This window comes from Tinamus guttatus, unplaced genomic scaffold (genome assembly GCF_059628265.1).
Source record: "Tinamus guttatus ecotype Peru unplaced genomic scaffold, ASM5962826v1 Tinamus_guttatus_pri_ptg000245l, whole genome shotgun sequence".
Classification (NCBI taxonomy): domain Eukaryota; kingdom Metazoa; phylum Chordata; class Aves; order Tinamiformes; family Tinamidae; genus Tinamus; species Tinamus guttatus.
The window spans coordinates 71,970-94,603 of NW_028288779.1; the positions used below are offsets into that span (position 1 = coordinate 71,970).

The 22,634-nt window shown below is 44.0% G+C and overlaps 1 protein-coding gene across 1 annotated transcript in view; it reads left to right on the forward strand.

Annotated features, from left to right (window-relative positions):
* The first annotated feature begins 8,260 nt into the window (after positions 1-8,260).
* The window catches only part of BEND7 (BEN domain containing 7), a 38,085-nt gene continuing 23,711 nt past the window's right edge, over positions 8,261-22,634 (forward strand). The window contains exons 1-3 of the mRNA XM_088526309.1: positions 8,261-8,466; positions 12,479-12,562; positions 22,113-22,412. Coding sequence (XP_088382435.1) covers positions 8,406-8,466; positions 12,479-12,562; positions 22,113-22,412 — 445 coding nt within the window. The 5' untranslated portion in view covers positions 8,261-8,405. The remainder of the gene's footprint in view (positions 8,467-12,478; positions 12,563-22,112; positions 22,413-22,634) is intronic.

The following is a 22,634-nucleotide window of genomic DNA, read 5'->3' on the forward strand; positions in this document are numbered from 1 at the left end:
CTTGCCCTCTGATTTACAGAATGGCAAATCTGTTTGACTCCTCTTTGCCTTAGGCTCGGGGCAGCATTTTCTGAGGGACATGAATCACCAAGATGGTTGGGTCAAGCCTCGCCTGAACTCTGCTCAAAGCGCCTCTGTTCCTCAACAGATGTTTCCTGGGGGTATCTCTACGCTCGCAGTTTGCCACGGTCCCTGCCTGCCTCATTACCTAGCTCGGGTCCTTGGAGCGTCCCCATTTCACACGTGCTGCGATGGGTTCCTGGGGCGTCCCTTGCCACACGGACCCACAGCACGCGTGGAAGTTTGTGCTCTGTGCTCTCCACGTGATCCTGTGATGGCATCAGTGCAAAGAACACTTCTAACATTTTTCCAAACTGTATTGCAAAGAGCATCTTCCTTACTCACCAAATGCATCATTACTCCACTCATTAGAGCCGATGAGATCCATGCTACCACTCCTTAGTTTAACTCTCTATTTTCTGCTGCTCATGTTTCATCTTTCAGGGCAATACTGCAGCTTTTGGTATGTGATGGCTGCGTATTTCTATCTCACACAGAATTAATAAATGTTATATTTGCTCTCAGACTGTAGCCAGGCCAGTAAGCCCTCCCAAAACCACTTATGGGGTCTTGAAAGTTCACTGCAACTGAGCTTGGATCTGGAAGCAATAGTATTACCCATATTTTTCCTACATCCAGGTTTCTGCAGACCTCTCCAACAACTCCATAGACTTAACTACAAACCTGCTTTCAAGTAATTCACAGCATTCACTATTAAACCAAAAATGAAAATCCAGAAGTTACTCAGATTCCTGGAACATTCGTAATAGCCTCACAAATAATAGAAATGCAAGCTCCAAAAACACATGTGGTATTTCCTGCCAATTTCTGCCACGATTAACTGATTTCTCAGCTTTATCTCCTGTAAGCTAACTGCCCGTTTACAGAAAGATTACTGAAGGCAGCTCAGAAATACATCATTACAACCCAGATGTCATCTGTTTGCCAAAGTGGGGAGGCAGAGCAGCATGATTCAAGTTGTAGTCAGTTGTATTGAAATGTTCTCATGCTGTATTCAAGACTTCGTGTGTGTCCAGTTTTCGCTGCTCTATTTCATATTAAAACAGAGGAAAACCTATCTGAGACAGTGTATGGTTTTATTTACACAAAAGAGGCAAAACTGATGTTTCACAGCTAACAGAGGGTGCAGGAGAATTAATTTCAAGTAGAAGTTTTCTCAGCGAGGTACATGATTCTTAATTAGCTTTCTTGGTAAATCAAGCTCCCGTCAGCCAGGACAGACCTCTGTGACAGCCCACTAAAATCCCTAGAAAGTCAGTGACTCCAAGTGGGTGTTACTGCTCAGGGAGGCTAGAATGACTTTGAGAAATATGCTTGAAATAATTCTTTGGATGACACCTCCCCTGCTTTTGATAAAGCAATATTTAGGTGAATTGCTTAGGCTGACTAAGGAACCTTTAGGTTTAGGTTCCTTAGTTCCAGCAGTTGTATTTTCTGTAAAACCAAGATATTGTAAGAACTCATTACTACTTCTGAACAGCTTTACACTTAAGAAAGGTTAATTATTGCCAAGCTGGCTAGCATAGGAGATATATGAATAAAATGTGCTTGTTTTATGAAACAGCATTGGTAACTCAGCTTGTGGTGCTGCAGTCCCTAATGAATCAGGGTCTCAGGATGTTTACAGGGAGACTGTGCTCTTTTGAAAGCAGTACAAAACACAGGTATTGGCCATTTATGGCTCTTAAAGATTTCAAAACATTTTGCAGGAAAATAATCTCCAACCCCCCTTTTTTTGTGGATATTTCTGTAGACAAGTATGTTCCTTATTTCTATCACTTCAGCAGTACCAGACAAAGCACTTGAAGTGACAACCCCAGCAAACAACATGACCAGTGTCATGGCAAACAAGGGCAAAGAGAAGCAGAAGCACAAGAATTTGCAAAGTACAGAAGTATCTGCACCACAGATACTCAATCCACAGACTTTTTCCTGGAAAGATGCAGTAACAGGGCATGAAAATGCAGACGGGCTTGTTAAATCTCACACTGAGTTTAGACCCATCTCTCTCCTCACCCTTCCTGTAAGTGACCGCTCACAACCTTCACTTCTGAGACATTTTAGCTGTATTCAAATTTTAGGTGAATAAACATAATGTGGACACCCCCATGAAGCTTTTCATGAATGGAAGAAAAGTTGATAAAAATAAATGTTTTCTTCTGCTTTTTTTCCTTAATGTGCACAGAAGATAAACAGCTGAGCGTATGGTATTGTGTTTCTAGGTTTGAGTTCATTAATTTCTATCCAAGCCTGGCAAGAAATCTCTCCAAGCTGTTACTAGATGATCAGAGCTCTGTGCTGTCACTTTGATCCCTGCAGGATTTGTCCTTCTGAGGGAAAAATACCCATTCAGGTGTCTCGACTGCCTGAGCTGAGAGGTCGGGAACTGAACGGGTGATGGACTCTTCAATACCGACACATTTCTAAAGGCAAACCCAGGGGGAGCTACGTTAATGAAAATGCTTCTGCGCATACCTTATTGCAGAGTGAAAGCATCATCTTCGGGGGTTGCCAGTCTCCAGCATGATATAGATATTAAATTCACATAATCTGTCTTTAAAAAGTACATGGGTGAGTAGATTTTGAACTACATTGTACCTCGCAGTACAATTTTATTTTCTCACAACTGAAATGCAGGCAGGTGGTTATGAATATGTCTTAAAATTCTTTATCCAGCCTGAAATGTAAGCAGTTTGAAAACATTTCGGGGAAGAGAACCTCCTAGTAGGGGCTGCAGCAGCTCTTAATGATTTTGATTTTAGCTTGCAACAGTATTCGAGTTACCAGGATTACAATACAGTGGAGAGACTCTTGTTGGGAGAGGAGATTGAAGGAGCTGAAGCCCCATGAGTTGACAGGGATGCTAATAGAGCAGCGCTGAAGTTTACAGAGCAGATCAGAGCAGCTGGGAGGGCTGATAGAGGGGATCAGGGCAGCCCAGAGGAGCCGTAAGAGGATCCAAGTAAGTGGATTAGCAGCACCCGCAGCACCCGCGACTTTTAGTTTCCAAACTCCCCTTGCCTTCAGCGCGGCGCCTTCACTAACGTGTGGCAGCAGAAACAGAGAGGATCAAGGCGCGGAAGGCGGCTCCCTGCGGCGCGCTGGGGACGGCTGCGCCGGGAGGCTCCGCAGCGTCCCCGAGTCAGGCTCGGGGCTCACAGGAGGGCGGCTTCAGCGTCGGAGCGCCTCGTGCTGCCTCGTGCTGCTGCTCCTGCAGCTCCTTCTGCGTTCGTTTTCTTGCTGACGCTCCAGTGACTGGCTCCTTGCGTGGCTGCTTTCTCTCATCTGCCTTGAGCTGCTGATTCTGAAGCAAAACGACACAAGAACATCGGTAAGATTAGCAGCATCACCCTCTTTGAACTCTTCTGAGTAGGCGAGGCTGGACTCTGAGCTGAGCTTTGCTTGGTTTGTGCCTGCAGCAGCCATCAGAAATGGGACCACTTAGCCCAGCTGCGCTCGGGCTCCCACCATCAGCTCCCAAACCACCCAAAAGCTTCACTGTGCCCCGTCTTCAAATGCCACCCTTGACTTTACACTTCACCTCTTCAGAGAGGCAAAGACACATCCAGGCTTTGCTAAAATTTCTAAGCACTATTACTCTTTTTACAGCACAAAGAACAAAGCTCCATTACTCTCTATATAGCGCAGAAAAAATAATCCAGCCAAAATAACAGTCCCTACTCACAATGTGCTCAGTTACCTTGAAGCACCTCGGCTGTAAGGCAGAGACTGGGCAAACCCTGCGGAGCTCCTGCTTTCTGCAGGTGGTGGAGGAGCCCAGAAGAGGTGCACACACACACAGACTCCACTCCTGCTTGTACATTAGCTTGTCAGAAAACGGTTGTTGAGACCTCTTCTTCTTTATCCTCCAACCACCTCTACTGCTTTGCCCCCTTGGTGTCTCCATGCACTCCCCCCAGGATCCAAATGTGAGAACTGCTTTGCCTTCGGCAGCAGTTAGTGTCTGAATATCCAGTTATCCCACAAGTACTGCGTTGGGATGGATGATCATCAGACCTGATATTGTACCACCCTTCCTTGCAATTTGAGTCCAAAGTAGACACCACATGATGGAAGGCAGGAAAAGACCAGTCTGGTGGAGTCTGACTGTTGGAGCAATATATAGAAGGCTCATAAATACACCCAGAAAGAGCACATTGTACATAAATTCAGTTATTATTCTTCACTGTTGAAATGGCTAAGGGAAGATCTGGTGAGTACTCTTGAGCTGAAGAACAGATGAAAACATGATCCATCCTGTAGCATTTTATTTTTAATTTATACGAGGAATTTTAACAAGCAGCAGAACACCCAGAAGAGGCCATTTCAAGCTTCCCAAAGGAAAAAGGGTGTAAGGATAGAGATATAATACGGTGTCAAGTGCTGGGACTGGAATGCTAGGGGAAGAACATAAGGAAGACCAGAAAACAATTCATATTGCCCTTCTAAGCTTCGGATTTCTTCATGCCACTTGGAACCCTCCCTCTGTAATGACCCATCCTCAGACACATGAGTGTGAAAGCTCCACAAAAAGGCAGGTTTGCAGTAAGACTGTACAGCAGCAGAGTGACCTATCATCAAGTTGGGGAGCCAAGGAAAGTACTGCCTGCATATTTTCTGTGACCACAAAATCACCACTGAAAGCTGCAAGAAGAAGGAATCTTACCACAGTTTATAAAACCCTCAACTACACTCATTAAACATAACTAGCTGAAATAGCTAACCTATTAACCTGCCACCTAGGCAGTTCTTGATCTCCAATTCACCCCTTCACCCTTCTCCTGCTTTCTAATACCACACAGACCTTCTTCAATGTCCAAAATGAATAATAATCCCAGCACTATTAATACGGCGGCCTTTTTCTGCCACTTCTAGCCTCACCTGGATTCCTTGACCTAATACCTCAAATCAAGCCATGAAGTTTGCAAGTCAAGTACAGTTCTTCCAAGGGAAGACTGTCCAGAAAGTTTGTAATAATTGTGCCCCATACAATTCTTCTTACTCAAGGATTCTTCCCTCCTTTATTTGTCCTACCTTCCTAATTAAAATACTGTAATTATCTCAACACACCCATTTTGGGGATGAGCCTGGAAGCAAAGAGGAGGAGCCTGAAACATCCCGATGAGAAGAGCACTGTTCTCATTAATACTTGTAATTTGCTTGTATCACTAGATTAATTATATTTAATTGATTAGCTACTGATCTGGCATCTGAAATAAACTAAGCATTTTACACTCCAGAAAATTATCTGAGAAATTAATGCTGGTTAGAAGTGAGGGGAAATGATTTTCAAAGTAACTTATGACATAATAAAATGGTTACTAGGAACTAGCCAGGGATAATCATGCAGACTTGGAATATATTGCAAGATAAAGCTTTCATTTAGTTAGTTAATTTCATGGTATTTTGAAAAACACATTATTCAATTAATGTTTTGATTGAGGGAATACTTTGTGGCTATTCATGAATATATACAGAATGCTGTGAATTTTCTATGTTTCGGGGGAAAAAAAAGGAACTGTGGTTTCATAATATGTAATAATAATAACAGTTCAATATTGAGACATTAACTGAAATAAAAGCTGAAATTAAAAGCTGACTGCTCCTTGGAGCCAGTGTACTTTATCATAAGTCATTTGGCTGCCAAGGAGACGGAGCTAGTGAATATGTAGGATGAAACAAGGCCACTATTCTAACGGAATAAAGGCGACTTTTATCTCCGGGTCTCCAGCTGGAATAATGTGATGGTGGCCTATGACAAGTGAGCAGATGGTCTGAGTCTAGTTGTGGGATATGTACCCCAATATGCCCCCCAAAAGAGGCTTGAAACCTACTGCATAGGGGCACTGCACAAATCTTTGAATTCTTAAAGTAGTTTTTCTAAGTTATGGCTGAGGAACATTAGCAGATCGGGATGGAAAGCCTGGTTTTCAGCCTTGAGATCCTCCCACATGCTCTGTGGATAACTAGAAGACTTTGACCTAAAGTCACCTTGTCCTAGTTTCTAATTCACTTTTGTGCAGATGAGATTACAGGATCGGGGCCTTGGTATCCAAGTTGCCAAATTCTTTCACGAATGAAAAATCACAAGATTTTCCCATCTGAGCTTAGGTTTCTTTGCAGGATCAAGCTCATCCTATAGGTAGAAGAGTAAATTTCTCGCTCTTGCCAAATGCACAAGCAAAATGAGGGGTGCTAATAAAAAAAGGGACACCTCCGTAATTAACTTTTGTAAAATGTTTCTTCAAACTACAACTTACAAAGTTTTGAGGCTGAAATGTCACACTCAAACCGTGAGGATCCCTTTAAGCAAAAGCTATACCACAAGGAAGAACTAAAAGGCAAGACAGCAGTTGATCAAACACTGCCCTTGCTAGTTTTTCATGAATTATATCCCCAAATTTTTTACAAAATTGAGTAACAGAAGGAAAACAGAAGACACATTTTTATTTTTGCAGCACATTCCTTTGGCATATGCAGGATAAAGCCTATCATGTGAGTTGAACAGTAAATGAAGGCCTTATGCTTTATAAAATTCTCTTATTGTCCCATTAGGGATGAGAGTCAACAGTTTCAGTGATGTTTTGCATCTCGTAAATATGCTGGCAAAACAAGCAAATACTTTTTTTTCATACACAAAATTAACGCACGGAACTGTTGCATTTCAGACCTGACTTCACTGTATTATACCAGAGATTAATTGGACCCATGTTATTTAGATATCTACCCACCTTTGCTGCTTCAGCAACCACCCAAAATAATATAATGCAGGATTTTAAATAGTATGTTAGCCCAGTTTCCTCCTAAAGTCTTACAGTGGAGTTTAGGAAAGTTCCAAAAGTAGCATATTGATTGCCTCTGGGATTTTCCACTTAGCAATTTAATAGAAAATTACACCCTTGCCCAATCTGTGAGGTTTCCATAACCTCCCTTTGTGAATTTAATTTCCCCGAGTCTAATAAATTTTACCATTAGGCGCATTTTCTGATATTGCTTCACCATTAAGCCTATTTTCTGGTTGCTTTTTTGGAACTGGGTCTAATTTTCTGCCGGGCGATTGTGGGCAGCACCTTGCGTGGGAGAATTTGGGCCTGATGGCAACTGCGATTACAGCACAAATCAAGTTATTAATAGGCAAATTTTGCTCTTTGGGGGTTCTATTTCCATATTCCTAGAGGAGGGTGTTACCCGAGCCAGGAACAGTCTCCTGCGAGCTACAGTTGGACCATGGATAGATCTGCACCGATGTTGGTTCAACGAACAGCCTGACTACTCCTAAGCCACCACGTTGTAAGCAGACTCCAGTGTTGGGTGGTCAGGAGCCTCCCCTGCCCGCCATGGGCACAGGTGGCACAGGGGACCAAATTTAAGTGCAACTTAAGCGAAATAAGTGAACGTGAAGCACAGCTGAAGGCGTCAAGTGATGTAGAAGTTATAGCCTGAGTTTTGAGCCTCTTAAGAGCATCTCTCGTGCCACGGCGGCCCTCACGGTGACCGTGAGGCACTCGCTGGTGGCGCCGAGGTGACTCTGCGGAGGGAGAGGCTCTGCTGAGGGGACCCGGTGTTAGCAGAGGAGCAGGTCCCCGCGAGGGACGTCGCGGGGCCACACGGCGCTGCCCGCAGGGCTCGAGGCGCCGGGTCTCCCCGCTGGCCGCCACAGGAGGACGCGGCGGGGCCGGCGGGAGCCGCCGCCGCTGCCGCCTCCTGGCGAGGCCTCGGCCGGAGCCGGGGCCGGGCGGTGGCGCAGGCCGCGCCGCGAGGCCGCCGTGGCCGGCGGCGAGCGGGGCCGGGCGGCCGGGCCTCCCTCGGGGCAGCGGCGGCGGGAGCCGGCGAGGGGGCGGCAGCGGGGCCGCAAAATGGCGCTGCCCCCGCAGCCCCCGAGCCGCCCCCCGCGGAGGCGCCGCGGGGCCTGGGGGCGGCCGGAGCCGCCGCCTTCCCCCAGCAGGTGGCACCGGGGTCCCGGCGGCGGCGAGGAGCCATTGCGGGCCGCCCTTGGCCGCCGGGGGAGGCGGCGGCGGCGGCATCGCCGCCCGGCATCGCCCCCGCCGCGGCGCCCCGCGAAGTTGGGGGCGGCCTGGGGCGGCCGCCAACTTGTGCCGAGCCCCCTCGCCGCGCACTCGGAGCCGGCATCGCCGGGCGCCGCCTGAAATATATAAATATATATATATATATATTTTTCCCCCGTTGCTGATTAAAGAGACGGACCTTGGTCCTGCGGCTCCTGCCGGCGGGTGCGGAGCGGCGGCACAGCCTCCCGCGCCCTCTCCCATCCCCTGCTCCTTCCTTTCTTCCTCCTCCCTCCCTCCCTCCCGCCTGCCCGCACCATGGAGTTTACGGAGAGGAAGAGAAGCAGGAAATCCCAAAGCTTTAAACTGATAAATCAAGGTAAAGTGGTGGCCGCGGGGGGTGGGCTGGGAGGGGGGCTTTGTTTTGTTTATTTGTTTGTACCTTAAAAAAAAAATAGACTTTTTTTTTCTTGCCCGATCGGGGCTGGGTTTCGGGGAGAAGAGCAGGGTGTTATGAAATGTGCGTGCTCCCTTCCCTGTGGCTCGCTCGCCCGCCCTGTATTTATTATTTAACTCCGGGTCGTGGGGTTGAACTCTCCAAAGCCTTGGATTTCTTTTCTTTTTATTTTTTTTCCGGTATCATGTGTTTTTCTTTTCTTTTTTCGTTTTTTTTTTTTTTTCCAATACACAACCCCGAGGGTCGACGTGTTTGATTATTATTTCCCCTCCCCGCCCCGGGAGATCTTATGCAAAATAAAGTATGCCATTATAAATTCCCGGGGAGGCAAGAAGGCGAAATGAAGAAACTATGGGGGGAAAAAAATAATGACAGTTGGGCAGCGGCGGGTCTTTTTAGTATTCAACTCCTGTGGGTTTGTTGTGTCTTCCTATTTTCCTCCTCTTCTCCCTCGCCTTCCTCCCGGCGCCGCGCACAGACGCGGGTGGCCGGGAAAAGCCCCGCCGAGCGGGCGGGCGGGCGCGTGAAGAGCCCGTTACCGCTCCGGGGGCGAGGAGCAGCGCGGGCGGGCGAGAAACTTGGGGGCCGGCGAGACGAGGAGCGGGGAAATGTTAGGAAATGTTTGGATTCGTGTCGCAGCCCCCTCTCCCAGCCCTGTTATTTATTTATTTATTAAATCAGATCCTGCCGCTGGGAGTCATTTTAACAGGTGGACTTCCCAGCCCTAGGCTTTCCTCCCTTTCTTCTTTGCTTCCTTTTTTTTTTCCTTTTTTTTTCTTTCTGTTTTTCTTCTCCTTTTTCTCCATTTTTTCTTTTTTTCTCCTTTTTCATTTTCTCTCCTCTTTTTTTTTCTCCTCCTTTTTTTTGTTAGACATTTATCGTTTCTTCAGTCCATTAGATCTTTCACCCTCATTGATTTGTCTTATGATCTATTTCTTTTTTTTTCGCTTTCTTTTTTTTTTTTTGCATTTCAAAGTGTTGAGCAGAAATACCACCACGAAATGCTGCGTGTGTGTGTCCTGCATGCCAAGTTCAGGGCAGGTGACAGCCTGAGTTTAATGTCACACTTATAGGAAAGGTGGTAGAGGAGAGGCGGGTGAGTTTTGATACTTTCTGCCCCAAAAGTGGTTTCTTCCCAGGTCTCCCTGGTGAGACATGAAGGATTTCGAGGATGGGAGTAAACTCCTCTGATGGGAATAATAAATAATTACTGTTTTGACACTATAGAAGGATCTTGAGCACTGCATTTACCTCTTAAAAACTAGAGGGACGGTGACAGGTCAGGCATGTCCGAAATCTATTGGAGATCTTATAAACACAAACATGAACAAACCTCTTGAGGGCTTAAAGATTGGATTTGGTTTGTGTTTATATATATATAAACACACACATACAATGCATGTGTGCATGTATATATGTGTGTGTATATGTATATATATTATTTATCAGATATTATCCTCACTTTCCTTCAGTGCTGACTTTGTGCAGCCTTGGACTGGGGCACGGGCACGCGCATGGAAAAGCAAAAGTGAAATTGAAGCCTTGGTTTTATTCCCCTCCTAATAAAACTGTAAAAAGAGCGGTGCTCTCAAAAATAGAGTAGTATTTTGCAAATGCTCAGGTGCCACTTGTAGCAGGGTGGTTGCAGCAGTGTAGCTAACCCTGTTTTAGTAGGGAAATAAAATTGTGTTGGTAGATTATTAGTAATTCATATTCGATCTGGTGTTTCTTCTTGGATGTAGAAATGTAAATAAGAAACTCTGCTAAAAGCAAGTCCTGGAGAGCAAATGTGTGTTTTATACTTTGAGAATGGTGAAGATTGAAGAATCACATTTTAGCAGAGCCTGTTCTTGTGTCCTTTTTCCTATCATGGTTGATTATAAAGATAATTACGAATAAATAATTGCCTCTTGTAATTGGCCTTTGCCTCTTGCTGGAGTCATTCAGCAGTGTCACAGTTTAGTGTTTACTGTTGTGAAACTGATACAGGTTTCACAGCCCCTGGACTGTGACATCGGAGGCAGAAGAGGGAAACCAAGGAGAAAACCATATGTCGGGTTTGCTTATTTGCAACGCCCAGTCTGTTACCCGTGTGTGTGTTTATACACAACGCTTATTCCGACCCCCGAAAAACTTCACAAACGTGGTGGAATTGCTTTGAGCACCGTATCCAGAAGAAATCTGTTGCTTCACTAACGTGCAGCCGCCTCTGGGGTGAAATGTGACTTTAAGGTACCAAGTAGAGCTCAGAAAACAAGAGTATTGTGACCAGCTGGGTACACTGAGGGAAGTGTGAGAGAAGAAGCCACATGTAAGCAATAACATCTAGGCACCAGGAATCTGTCAGTCTTTTCCTAACAGTCTTTTACTGTTTACTTTCCACGTACTCACTTCTACCAGAGCTTGGAAATTGTTGGATTAAAACGTAGAGAAAAGCTAATGGGCACTCAAAGTAGTTTGCACATATATATATATTTATTTTTAGCCCTCTTTAGAGGGGGCTAATACTTTCTGGATGTTGTGTCTCAGCCTTCACCTTTGCCCTTTTTGCATCAGGCTGCCCATGCGTTTCCCTTGCTCCATGCAGCACAGAAACCCCAGCGTTACCTTCCTGGCTAGCCCCTTGTTGCTGACCTCTCCACGTTTCTTTTTCTTTTCTTTTTTTTTTTTTTTTTTTTCCTTTTGCACAATGATATTTCTTTACAGAAAAGTGTCGTTTTTGCCTCTCCTTTGTGTTGCTACGTTATACTTGGTTCTGTTTCTCTTGTGCTCTTCTTCCTCCCCACTCTTATATCATTGGAACAGTCATGCTGTAAAAGTAAATAACAACAACAACAACAGGTTTGACTGCCAGGACCCCTCTACCATTCTGTAACCGATCATTTTGTCCCAGGTGCAGGTGTGCTTCTCATGCAGGCAGAAGCTGTTTATTTTGCTGTGCATTTTTGTTGTGCCTTTTAAGTGAATCCCTCAAAGTGCTTTTCCATGTTTTAATTAATCTCTTCCTTGCTCTCCTCGAGGCAGGTCAATATAAAAAAACAGTTTACAGAGAGAGTAACTGAGATAGTTGGGACCTGGGAGGGCTCAAGTGTTAAAAGGAGTTAGGTGATGGGGTAGGGAGCTCTTTTCACATACTGATTAATTGCTCAGTCTTGAGTGGTTTGCCTAAGGACAAAGTGTGTGCCGTAGCAAAGGCAAAATCCAAGAGAATTGCTTTTAGATATGTTTTTTTTTTTCTTGTAATTGCATTTCCCATGTACCTGTGTGTAAACAACCTTTATGTTTGTTACTGAGCACAAACCTGGGTGTTCAGCAGGGACCAGCCACAAAACTTGCTTTTATTTGAAATTGAAAGTCAGATTTTTTTGTGTTGTATAATATTGCCAAATACAAGATGCTAATATTTATTTTTAGGGTCATTATGGGCCCCAGTTTCTATAGGTAACTGTCCTAAGATGTGCCTGGTCCTGCTTTCTTCAGCAGCCATTGCTAGCAAGATAACTCAGCATAGCTGAAAGGTGCAGCCCTAATATATGTTGCTGGTTTCCTTATTGAGGTGGAGTTTGAAAGTTTCCCTTGGTCTCTAGGAAGGTAAAGTTTTCATTACAAATCTGCTTTCCATCTGTAAAGCAAGAAGCCAGATAATTGGCATCTGGTGGGATAATTTGCTGTGAAAATGAACACAGTAATTTAGGGCAGGCATAGCTATTCCCTAAAAATCTGTGAAATATTTCAGCAAAGTCTCTCCAGTGTGAGCAAAGGTTTTTTTTAGGAGGTGCTGATACAGAGCACATTTCCTGTGGTTAATTTGATGTACGTGAAATAAACTGCAGATATATTGACAAATTATATAGTAAAACTGTAGCAATGTGCTCGTGTTCGTTTTTTCCAGATCACTTGAGTTCTAATTTTTTTTTATCGTTTTTCATTCCAGATTACCATCACGAGATATATAAGATCTCTGACTACAGCAATGATGTTAATGGGGAGACCAAAGAAACACAACCGTTTTTTTTAGGTATGTTCTTGTGTTGATTAATTCCCGAGCAACATAGCGTGGCCATTTGCAATTAGAGAGGGGAAAAAATCTCTATGCAAGCACAGGAAGTGCCTGCCATTGTTTAATATGACATTCTTTTCAAGACCCTTTTATTCTGCGAATTGCCAATATATCCTTTATTAACACTGCTAAAAGTTGTAATTTCAGACATAAATGTTTATTAGTGTCTCCACACAGTGCTAATTATCACTCGCTCGGAGAGCCAGATGCTGACTGTGCAGTTTTGCAGCTCTGTGCTCACCCCATTTACATTGCATATTTGCTGGCATGCTTCACTGGCAGTAGTTTGTGTAATTGGGGTATTACATCTTTGACATCTGGATAACAGAAATTCAATTTCCAGGAAGCTGCTATTTGTTTGGTTTTTGCTTCTGCCTTGGGTGGGATAGAGGATTAATGTGCTGTCTTAATGTAATGTCCTTTCACCTCCGTAGCCTGCCTGCTAATCCTGCTATGGCAAAATTAAATTAAATCAACAGTTAAAAATGTGTAAAGAAAACAGAGAAGTGCTATATAGGCTGCAGTATGGTATATATTGCAGCTTGAGAGGACTGGTTATCAGTGAGTCTTTATCTTTCCAGTCCGTGTGCTCGTTGTACTCTGTAACTCTCTGCTGTAGATGGCTCCTTCCTTTCCTGCTTCCAGCCCCACTCCTGTCACATCCAGGGCTTCATCTGAGTGCAGAGCCTCTTTGCAAAGGGACAGGAGGCAAGTTCCAGGGAAATACAAGCCTCGTTTTGTCCTGCTATAAAGATTCTTCATGTAAAGCAAGTCCTTGGTCACCCCGCTCAGGCGTTTAAGAAAGAAAGTGCCTTTGTGGAGAGAACTTTGGATTGCTCAAGGGAGGTGTCTGCCTCTCCTTGAGGACTCCTTGTAGGAGTTTTAAGCTTTTTGCTCTATCCTCTTTTAGAGGTGGGCAGCAAATGGAAGAGGAAAGGAGAATGTTTTAGACTGTTTGAAATATTTAAGCAGAGAGAGCTGTGTTAAGTTTGCTGCTCAGCCTCTCGCTATTAGGTTTTTGAGGAAATAGTTCATCCCTACACCCATTTTTCTTTGAGAAGCAAAGGTGTCTGGTATGCTTTCTGTTTGAATTCTGTGTTCCGTGAGCGTTTTTGGTGTGGTTTGCATTTGAGTGCTGTCTCTTCCAGCTATAAATGATGAGGTGGCTTTGGCAGGAGATAGGCATTAGCTTTTTAAGCCTGGATGCTCCTAAGAATATGCAGGAGTCTATGCTTTGACATCTGTGCCATGGGTCAGACCAGTTGATTTCGCTTTGGTTTAGTTGTTTTGGGTTTCATTTTGGTTTGGTTTGGTTTTGGCTGTGTGTGTGTGTCTTGTTGAGCGTGCCCAGCTTTGGATTGTGATTGAGTGTTCTGTGATATTTACGTGCCTGAAGTCCATCTATATCAGAAGCCAGCTTGAATTTAATCCTTAATAAAATGAGTCCCATCAGTGGATTTCCTTATCAGGTATCAAGAAAGCAAATGTCACTCTTGTCTTCAGGAAGAGCAAGAGGGTAGATATGGGGAACTACAGACCAGTCAGCCTCACCTGGATCCATGGGTGGGTGATGGAGCAACTAAAACAGACTTGGTGGGTAAGTGGAGAGCAGTGAATGCTGTTTATCCTAACTTCGGTTAGGCTTTTGGCACTGCCTTCCATAATATCCTCAGAGACATATAGTTAAAGTATGGACTAGATGAGTGGACAGAGAGGTGGACTGAGAACTGCCGGGCTCAGAGCATGGTGACCAGCAGTATGAAGTGCAGCCGGGGTCCACTTACTGGTGTTGCACCCCACAGGTCAATATGAGCCCAGAAACTTTAACTTCTTCATTAATGTCATGAATGATAGGACCTTGTGCACCCTCAACAAGTTTGCAGATGATGCAAAACTGGGAGGGGTGGCTGGAGTCCAAGTCGACTTCTTGGACGATCTGCTCTGACCCTGCTTGAGCAGGGGGATTGGACCAGGTGTTCTCTGGAGGTCCCTTCCAAACCCAACTATTCTGTGATTCCATACTGAAGTCCTGAACTTCAGTCCTGAGAACTGTATCTGAAATATAATATGCATATGATTGCTTACACAGTCAAGAATGATGAACTTGATTGCAGGAGATGCAGTGAAGAGAGGGGACTCTAGGGAAAGCAAGTCAGAAGTGTCTGACTTCTCGGCTTGTTTAACATGCGAAGAAATTAAGGGTCAAATGTCAGGAAAGAAGACCTGTTAAACCCGGAGAACAATTTTTGGCACCAGTATAAAAGGACAAAATATGGCTTTTTATGAATACAGACTGGCAAGTAGAAGAAGCTCCATCCCAGTGAGAGAAATGAGGCGCTGAAGTGACTTTTGTTAGTTGTGAAGGTATAAAGCTCAACTGCTCTCTACATGGAGCTTGGTAAGATTAGGAAGTTTGACTTTCTAATCCAGTAGTTGGGTTTGTGGGATAGTAGACATGGTGAGCTGCCGTGTTTTCCAGCCTTTAGTTTTGATAAGACGCTAAATAGGAATTCAGTCTTTCTGCACAGAGGATACACTGAACACAGACTTGGTCAAATCTGGGTGAATGGATCTCAGCCTGGAGTCAAATGCTTAAACCTTGAATATGAGCAAGTTTTAAGACAGAAATTTTTTCAGCTTTACCCTTTATCAGCCACAGATACTAGCCCAGATTTAGGAATTTAAGCACATGAGGGGACTACACCACTGTGGCCCATGGACAACATTGGTTAAAGGCATCTTGTCTGTATAAACGTTTTTGCATATACCACATTGTTTTTCCCAGTTTTAGTATTTTTATTATCATCACAAAAAGGCGGAAATAAAATATACCTCCAGACTGGGTGTTTTTACAATGCTTTCAACTTGAAATTCGGCTCTATATTTGAAAGGTTAATGTAAAAAACTAATTATATTATCCTGGTAACCAAATGTGTGATGAGACATTTGTCTGTGTAATTAACAGTGAAGAACTTTTATAGTTTCATAAAATCGACTGCTACACGCAGTATGCTTGGAGCATTTGTTTTGAAGAGATGTCCAAAACAGAGATGTTTATGACTGATATAAAGCAGAACTGAAATGTGCTGTAGTGCAGGTGCCTGTGCATTTTACGGCATTTCACATTGTTGAAATGGAAGGCAGCAGATTAATAACTTTACTATGTCATGATAAAATAAGTAATGTGTTCTTGGAACAGGGGAACGATGCATAAGTTACTCAGTAATTCCAAGAATTTATTCTGTCCCAGGCATAATATCCTTTGCAATTTATTCATAGAGAAAAAGTTGACTTAATATAAGTCTGTGAAGTTACTTGTTACTTTTAATAGAATTATATCCCGAGAATGATTGTTGCAATAATAGCTTCTATAATTAAGATTTCTTTTTTATTTATTTTTAAATATATGTGTGTTTCCTGATGATCCGACTTTGTAAAATGTTTCCCTTTGGGGCTGAAGAGGGCTGTTGTTAATTTTGGCCTAGAATATGTCAAAGAAGAAGGGGAAATTACTGCATTTTTTTTTCTTTTAATGATATGATGCCAAGTCTGTATTTATTGAACAGTTGATCACTTGCAGTTTCCTGAGTGATTTACTTGTTGCTAGTTGTGGCTTAGAAGTGTGTGGCTTAAGTCTACTAGATCTGGTGTGTTGTGTGTGTTTGACCCTGTTCCACCAAGCTCTTGGGAGAAGTCATTTATTGCGGTGGTGACTGGGCTGACCCATGGTCTGATTGTGCTTCCAGTGACATAAAAGTCCAAATCCTGAGACATATAGGGCGCAATCCTGGTTTTGATTCATCAAATTGCTCTGCTTATATCAATGTCTGTGATGGTTATTAAGTTGGCAGATGTTGTAGTAGGCACTGGTATCAATCAGTCCATGTATTTTCCTGCTTTGATTCGGGAGTAGTGATGAGGGGGTGTAATTTGAGAGTGATGCAGTGTAACTCAAGGCAGGATCTGTAGTGCTTAGTGCAGTGTCATGAAGGCAAGTTCTTTGAAAGGGCATTTTAGAGCACGGCTCAGATGCTCCAAGTAAGACAGATTAAATGCCCTAATGATCTGCTTGGGGAGTGGAATTCTGTGGGTCGTAGCTCCTGCCGTGTGACCCGCTGATGGTCTGTGGTCACCACTCTCCCAAATGTCTTGGGTTTTAAGGTTTTAATTTGCCAAGCATGTGGTGATGCCTGTGTCACTTGTTCAGTAGAGGCCAGCAAAGACCAGAGATCTCTTATTTGAGAACCGTGTGCTCATCCTATCCATTCAGCTACACGGATGCCCAATTCAAATTGGCTACTGAGCAGTCACAGCAACTTGCAGTTTGATCTAGGAAACCTCTGGTCTGGCAGAGAAACCCACGTGTTACAGCTCCACGGAGAGGGATTTGGGAGTCCTGGTTGACAACAGGTTACCCAGGAGGCAGCCGTGTGCCCTCGTGGCCAGGAAGGCCAACGGGATCCTGGCTGCAGCAGGAGGAGCGTTGCCAGCAGGTCGAGGGAGGGGATCCTGCCCCTCTGCTCAGCTCTGGTGAGGCCGCACCTGGAGTGTTGGGGGCAGTTCTGGGCTACCCAGGACAAGAGGGATGTGGAGCTTCTACAGAGAGTGCAGCGTAGAGCCACGAAGATGATGAAGGGACTGGAGCATCTATGGTAGGAGGAAAGACTGGGTGAGCTGGGCCTGTTTAGTCTAGAAAAGGCTGAGAGGAGAGCTCATCAACATGTACAAGTACCTGAGGGGAGAAGGTAGGGAGGATGGAGCTCAACTCTTCTCAGTGGTGGCCAGTGACAGGACAAGGGGTAATGGGTACAAGTTGAAACACAGGAAGTTCCACCTCCATGTGAGGAAGAACTTCTTTCCTGTGAGGGTGCCAGAGCCCTGGAACAGGCTGCCCAGAGAGGCTGTGGAGTCTCCTTCTCTGGAGATCTTCCAAACCCGCCTGGATGCCACCCTGTGCCACGTGCTCTGGGTGTCCCTACTGGAGCAGGTGTTGGACTAGATGATCTCTAGAGGTCCATTCCAACCTCAGCCATCCTGTGATTCTGTGTGTCTTCTGTCTTAGACCACTATCCAGTAGAAGAAAGAGGCAAAATCAGCTGAGTCCTTGCAAACTCCTCAAACACAACAGCTTAATTTTTCTTGCCCTGTCCCAAGAAGGGCAGGTTTCAGTGGAGCAGCATTTAATACCTTTAATGGTATAACCTGCATGCTCTGCCACGACTTCTCAAACCGTTTGCATTTGCTTTTTCTCCTTTCCAAACCTTCCTGGACGGGCTGCTCTTGTCCCATCACGTGTGTCCCGTGTGTTTGTCGAGCTGTCTGTTGTCCTGGTTCCCACCCTCCTGATAACTCCTGAGCTTGCTCACCGGCTTCAGACCCATTTGACACAAGGGTGGAAATCTGTCCGATACAAAGTTCCTTCAGGAGGCAGCTTGAGGGAAGAAGCAGCTTATTTGTGTAGCCAAGAAAGGAAAAGTTTTCATAGAAGGTCTATCTAACCAGATATAAGAGAACACAGAATGAGACACTAATTTAAAAGAAATCAGCTGCTTATGTATATTACCCAAAATATTTCTCCGAATGTTAAAATTAAGTCCCAGGCCAAGATAGCACTAAAGTTATTTATTTACACAAACCAATCAAAGAAAATATCAAGCACAATTGTCTTGTTAGCCAACCATGGAATCATATAACCATTAAGGTTGGAAGGGACCTCTAGAGATCACCCAGTCCAACCCCCCTGCACATGCTGGGTCACCTACAGCACGTGGCACCATACTTCATTCATATATACACTGCCCAAGATGTGCCTTAATTACATACTTGATTGCCACATTTCTTATTGCAGTAGTTACATTTTTAGCATGCGCATGTGGATGCAGATAATTGTAGAATCTTGTAGCATTGTGGTAATGTTTTGACAATTAAATTACTTGGAAAAGTACATAGTTTGTAGGCAGGGTGCCATATTTACATTAAGTTTAATAAGCATGATAGTGAAAATATGTTGATTCATCAAGGAGCTAAGATTTGAATTATTGAATTATCAATGATATTTCATTAACCAGAGTCACTGAGCAGTTGTTTTACTTTTCATGCTTAGCACCTGGGTGCTAATTCCTTTTAGGTTTTAGTTTTTGCATTTCTAATTGTTAACACTTTAAAAACTTTTGAAGCAGTAAGTTATGATAATGTGAACATGCTTGCAGTAAGGAAAGAGTTTAAATTCATTCTGGAATATTTACCTTCTCTGAGTATTGGATGTAGTATTTGTGAAAGAGGGGTTGTTTTGCCTGTTGCTGTTGTACAAGTTTACAGTCAGGCCTTGCGAAAGATTAGATTCTATATGAGGGACCATCACAGAAATAATTATAACAGTAATTTAAACAGCTTGTTGTTGTTGTTTGGTTTTTGTTTTAACTATCATTCTCACATAAAAGCTTCTAAATAGGGCTGTAGTTTGGCAAGCTTATATTTTTTTGAGCAATACTTTGCAAGTAAGTTTATTGCTTTCAAATAAAACCAAAAGGGATTAAAACCAAGGGGTCCCAAAAATCCGAACAACAAGATCTGCCCTGCAGTTTGGTGGTTGGAGACATTCCCCTGTCCTGGGAGCAGTGGGGAATCTGCTACATGGTCAGCCAGTGGCTTCCAGGCCACGGGGAACTACATGGTGGGAAATTCCGGAAAAGAGGAGATAGCATGTGGAATCCTGGTAGGTGACCTGGAGGTATATTCCAAATATTCCTCCTCCTGGTCCACAGCAGTTATCTCAGGAGACTTTTCAGAGGTGTGATTCAGAGGTGTATGATTCAGATTTCTATGTAATAATCTTCTTTTTCAGAGCTTTATTATCCTGCTGAGCATTTGGAAAGGAGGCTGGCGCTTCCTTAGGACATGGCAGCCTAGGCCTTTTGCTTTTCCTCTATGCTCTTCCTTTTTTAGTCTTTTAAATTACCTGCTTATTATCTGTGAAAAAGAGCAACAGCAGAATAGCCGATAGCAAAATGCTGTTGTTGGGCTGTAAAGCTTATAACTGAATTAGTAAGTAAGGAGCAAGAAGTGAGACTTGTCAGTGTTTCAGGCCACCTGTAGGTTCAGGCAGATGATGTAGCATCAGTCCTTGGGTGTCAGGTGGACTGGTGTTGTAGCTAGGCTGGTACAGATTAAAGACCCCCAAAAATATGAAAAAGTCCTGTGGGGAGGATAAACTCGTACAGAAATTGGAGTCCAGCCTTCTGTGCAAGACAAGATGTATTTTGTAGGGAATCACCCCGGTGTAAATATCTGGGCGTACCTGGGTATGAAGATGCCCTTTTAGGGGCCCAGCTGCAAGCTTGGGGGCTGTTGTAATGTATCGGCATTTTCTGTTTGTAAATAGTGCCCTCGTGCCAGTATAGGGAAAAATCCCTGCGTGGAGGGACAAGGGACCAGCATCAAGGTTGAGTAAACTCAGTTAACTTAAATATTTTATGTAATTGGGGAAGGGAAATTCAATCTTTCAAGCAAAGCATCACCTGACCAACAATGTAGCAGGCAGGCACGAAACCTGATAGGGGGAAGTGAACAGGAAACCTGGTTCATATTCATAATAATTTTGCGGTTAGCACAAATAAGAGTCGTGAACATAAGGCTGCAAGTGCCCAGCACACATCTCAGTGCTGTGATGAGGATTATTTTGTGTTTTTGTACCGTGGGAGGGTTTGGAGCTCAGGTACAGGACAAGAACCTTCTTGTCAGGTACTACAATGGAGAGCAAAAAGGAAAACTCTTCATGCCAGCGACTTTCAGGTCTAGATATCTCCATAACTGCAGCTTGGTGGTATTTGGAGAGCTCTGGATTCCCAGCAAGGGTGGGAATTGCAAACACTCGACAGCTCAGCCTGCTTTTCAGGGCTCTGGAAAGCGTCATTTTCAAGTGAAAGGATCTGGGGCTGTGGCTTGTTGGATAACACCCCTCTACACACACGTCCCCCCAGAACCTTCAGGCAAAACAGCCAAATAAACATAGTGTGAAACTCCTCTGGGCGCCTTTGCTAGAGTGGAAACAGCGGCCGCCCCGGGTTCAGAAGTATTTCCGACCTTGGGCCAGGAAGCTCTCCCGCGAGTCGGGAATGGGTTGGGATGGGCCGGAGCCAGCTGGCCTTTTCCCAAAGGGAAGCGGAGCTGGCCTGGCCGCCGGCACGTGGGTCGGATGGGAGCCCAGGCCTCCTCGCCTCCCTTTTTCTGGAGCAAAAAGCATCCTCGCGGGGCCTCCCCAGGCGTCCCAGCACGCGGGTGCTGAGCGGCTGTTGCTGCTTTTTTGGTGTTTCCAGGCAGCCATCGAGCGTGTGCGGGTGTGAGCGGCACTGGCTTGTGCCTGGCATTGATAAAGCTGTTTGCTAACCCTTGTGTTGTGCACGTTTTTGAATACCCAACAAGTGGATGCCCTGGTTCAACAAGGTATCATCATGCTTTCTTCTCTGAAATTCCCTTTGCACACATGTTCTTCCCCAAAATGCAGGTTTATTTGGTGAAGTGAGACTGTAAATTCATTAGAGGATGCCAAATATTAAGTATATTATAAAAAGAGGTTGATCCATCAATGTCTTGATCTTCGTTATTTCATTTGCTGAGGATGTTTTGTTTTTCTATTAACAGAAAAAATAGAAGCTTCTTATTGCAGAAGTGATTATGAGCACTTCTTTATGACTAGTGAAATGTAATGCATGCTTTAACGAGCAAAATAGCTACTATCTGCCCAAAACATATATATTCATTGTGCAATCAGCAGTTTCATACATAAAATTAATACTTAAATGGTGCCAAGAGTATTAAAATATGTAATCATTGTTATATAAATGTGCTGAATTTGTTTGAAACGGTCGCATTTTTCTTGTATATATTCTCTTTTAGCTTTCATAATCTGTACTCTCAAGACATCCAGCAGTTAGGCTGTTTAGTTATACATGTATTAGCTGCTGCTTAATTTATTCCTCTGTAATCCAGTATTATTAAATTCTGTGGACTAAGGAACTGATCTTGTTCCATTAGAATCAATAGACGCTGTGTTACCCTGTGTGTGTGGTGTTATTTATTTATTTATTTTAATTTCTATCCTTATGAATGTAGCAAGCTGATATATAAAGTGTCTGATCCTTCAGGCTTTGCTTAAAAAACATCCACTGATGTCAGTGCCTGAGTAGGATCAGCCTTTATTTGAAGCTGCTCTCGCTATTATGATTTCTTTCTGGAGAAATATAATCTTACTCATCAAAGCATTAGAAATAGCATGAAGAAAGCCAAGTTCAGCAGGTCTTTTAACCGTGGGAGATCTCAACCATTACTGTGTTAAAGCAGAGCCTAGTACCTACTAACTACTGCTCAACCATGTCTTTTCTTTCTCTTCTTTATTTATTTATTTCCTATTCCAACAGATAGAAACTTACTGGCATCTAAAATCACTAATCTCTACCCATTACCGTTTTTCGCTAATTTACAGTGATAACTGTGGCTCTGTTTTCATTAGGAGATGAAAGCCGGGAAATTAAAAAACAAATTACAGGGATGAGAAGATTACTGAATGACAGCACTGGAAGAATCTATCAGCGAGTTGGCAAAGAAGGAGAAAAACTGAAGGAGGAGCCCCAGGAATTAGACGTAGCCTGGGCCCAGCGCCTGCACCCCCCTGCAGAGTCCCAGACAAGCCTTCATGCTTCCCAGAGTGGTGCTTGGAATGAATTGCCTCCCCAGGCTAGCCATTTTCCAGGGCAATATGGAACTCGGTCCAAAACGTTCCAAAATCAGACACGAGCCGCAGCATCCAATGGTATGATCTGCATTAGATAGTATTTTTTTTTTCCTTGTGCTGTTCTACGTTTCTGCCTTTGTTTAGCACTGCACTGAAATCAGTTAGAGCTCAGAGGCTGTAGTTTCAGGTGCGAAAGTGGCACGGTGAATTCTGCTACCATCTGCCTCAGGTGTTACAGTGAATTCCTGACGAGAGGACAGAGTTGCTCAATACTGCTATGCAGGCTTCATTTCTATATAG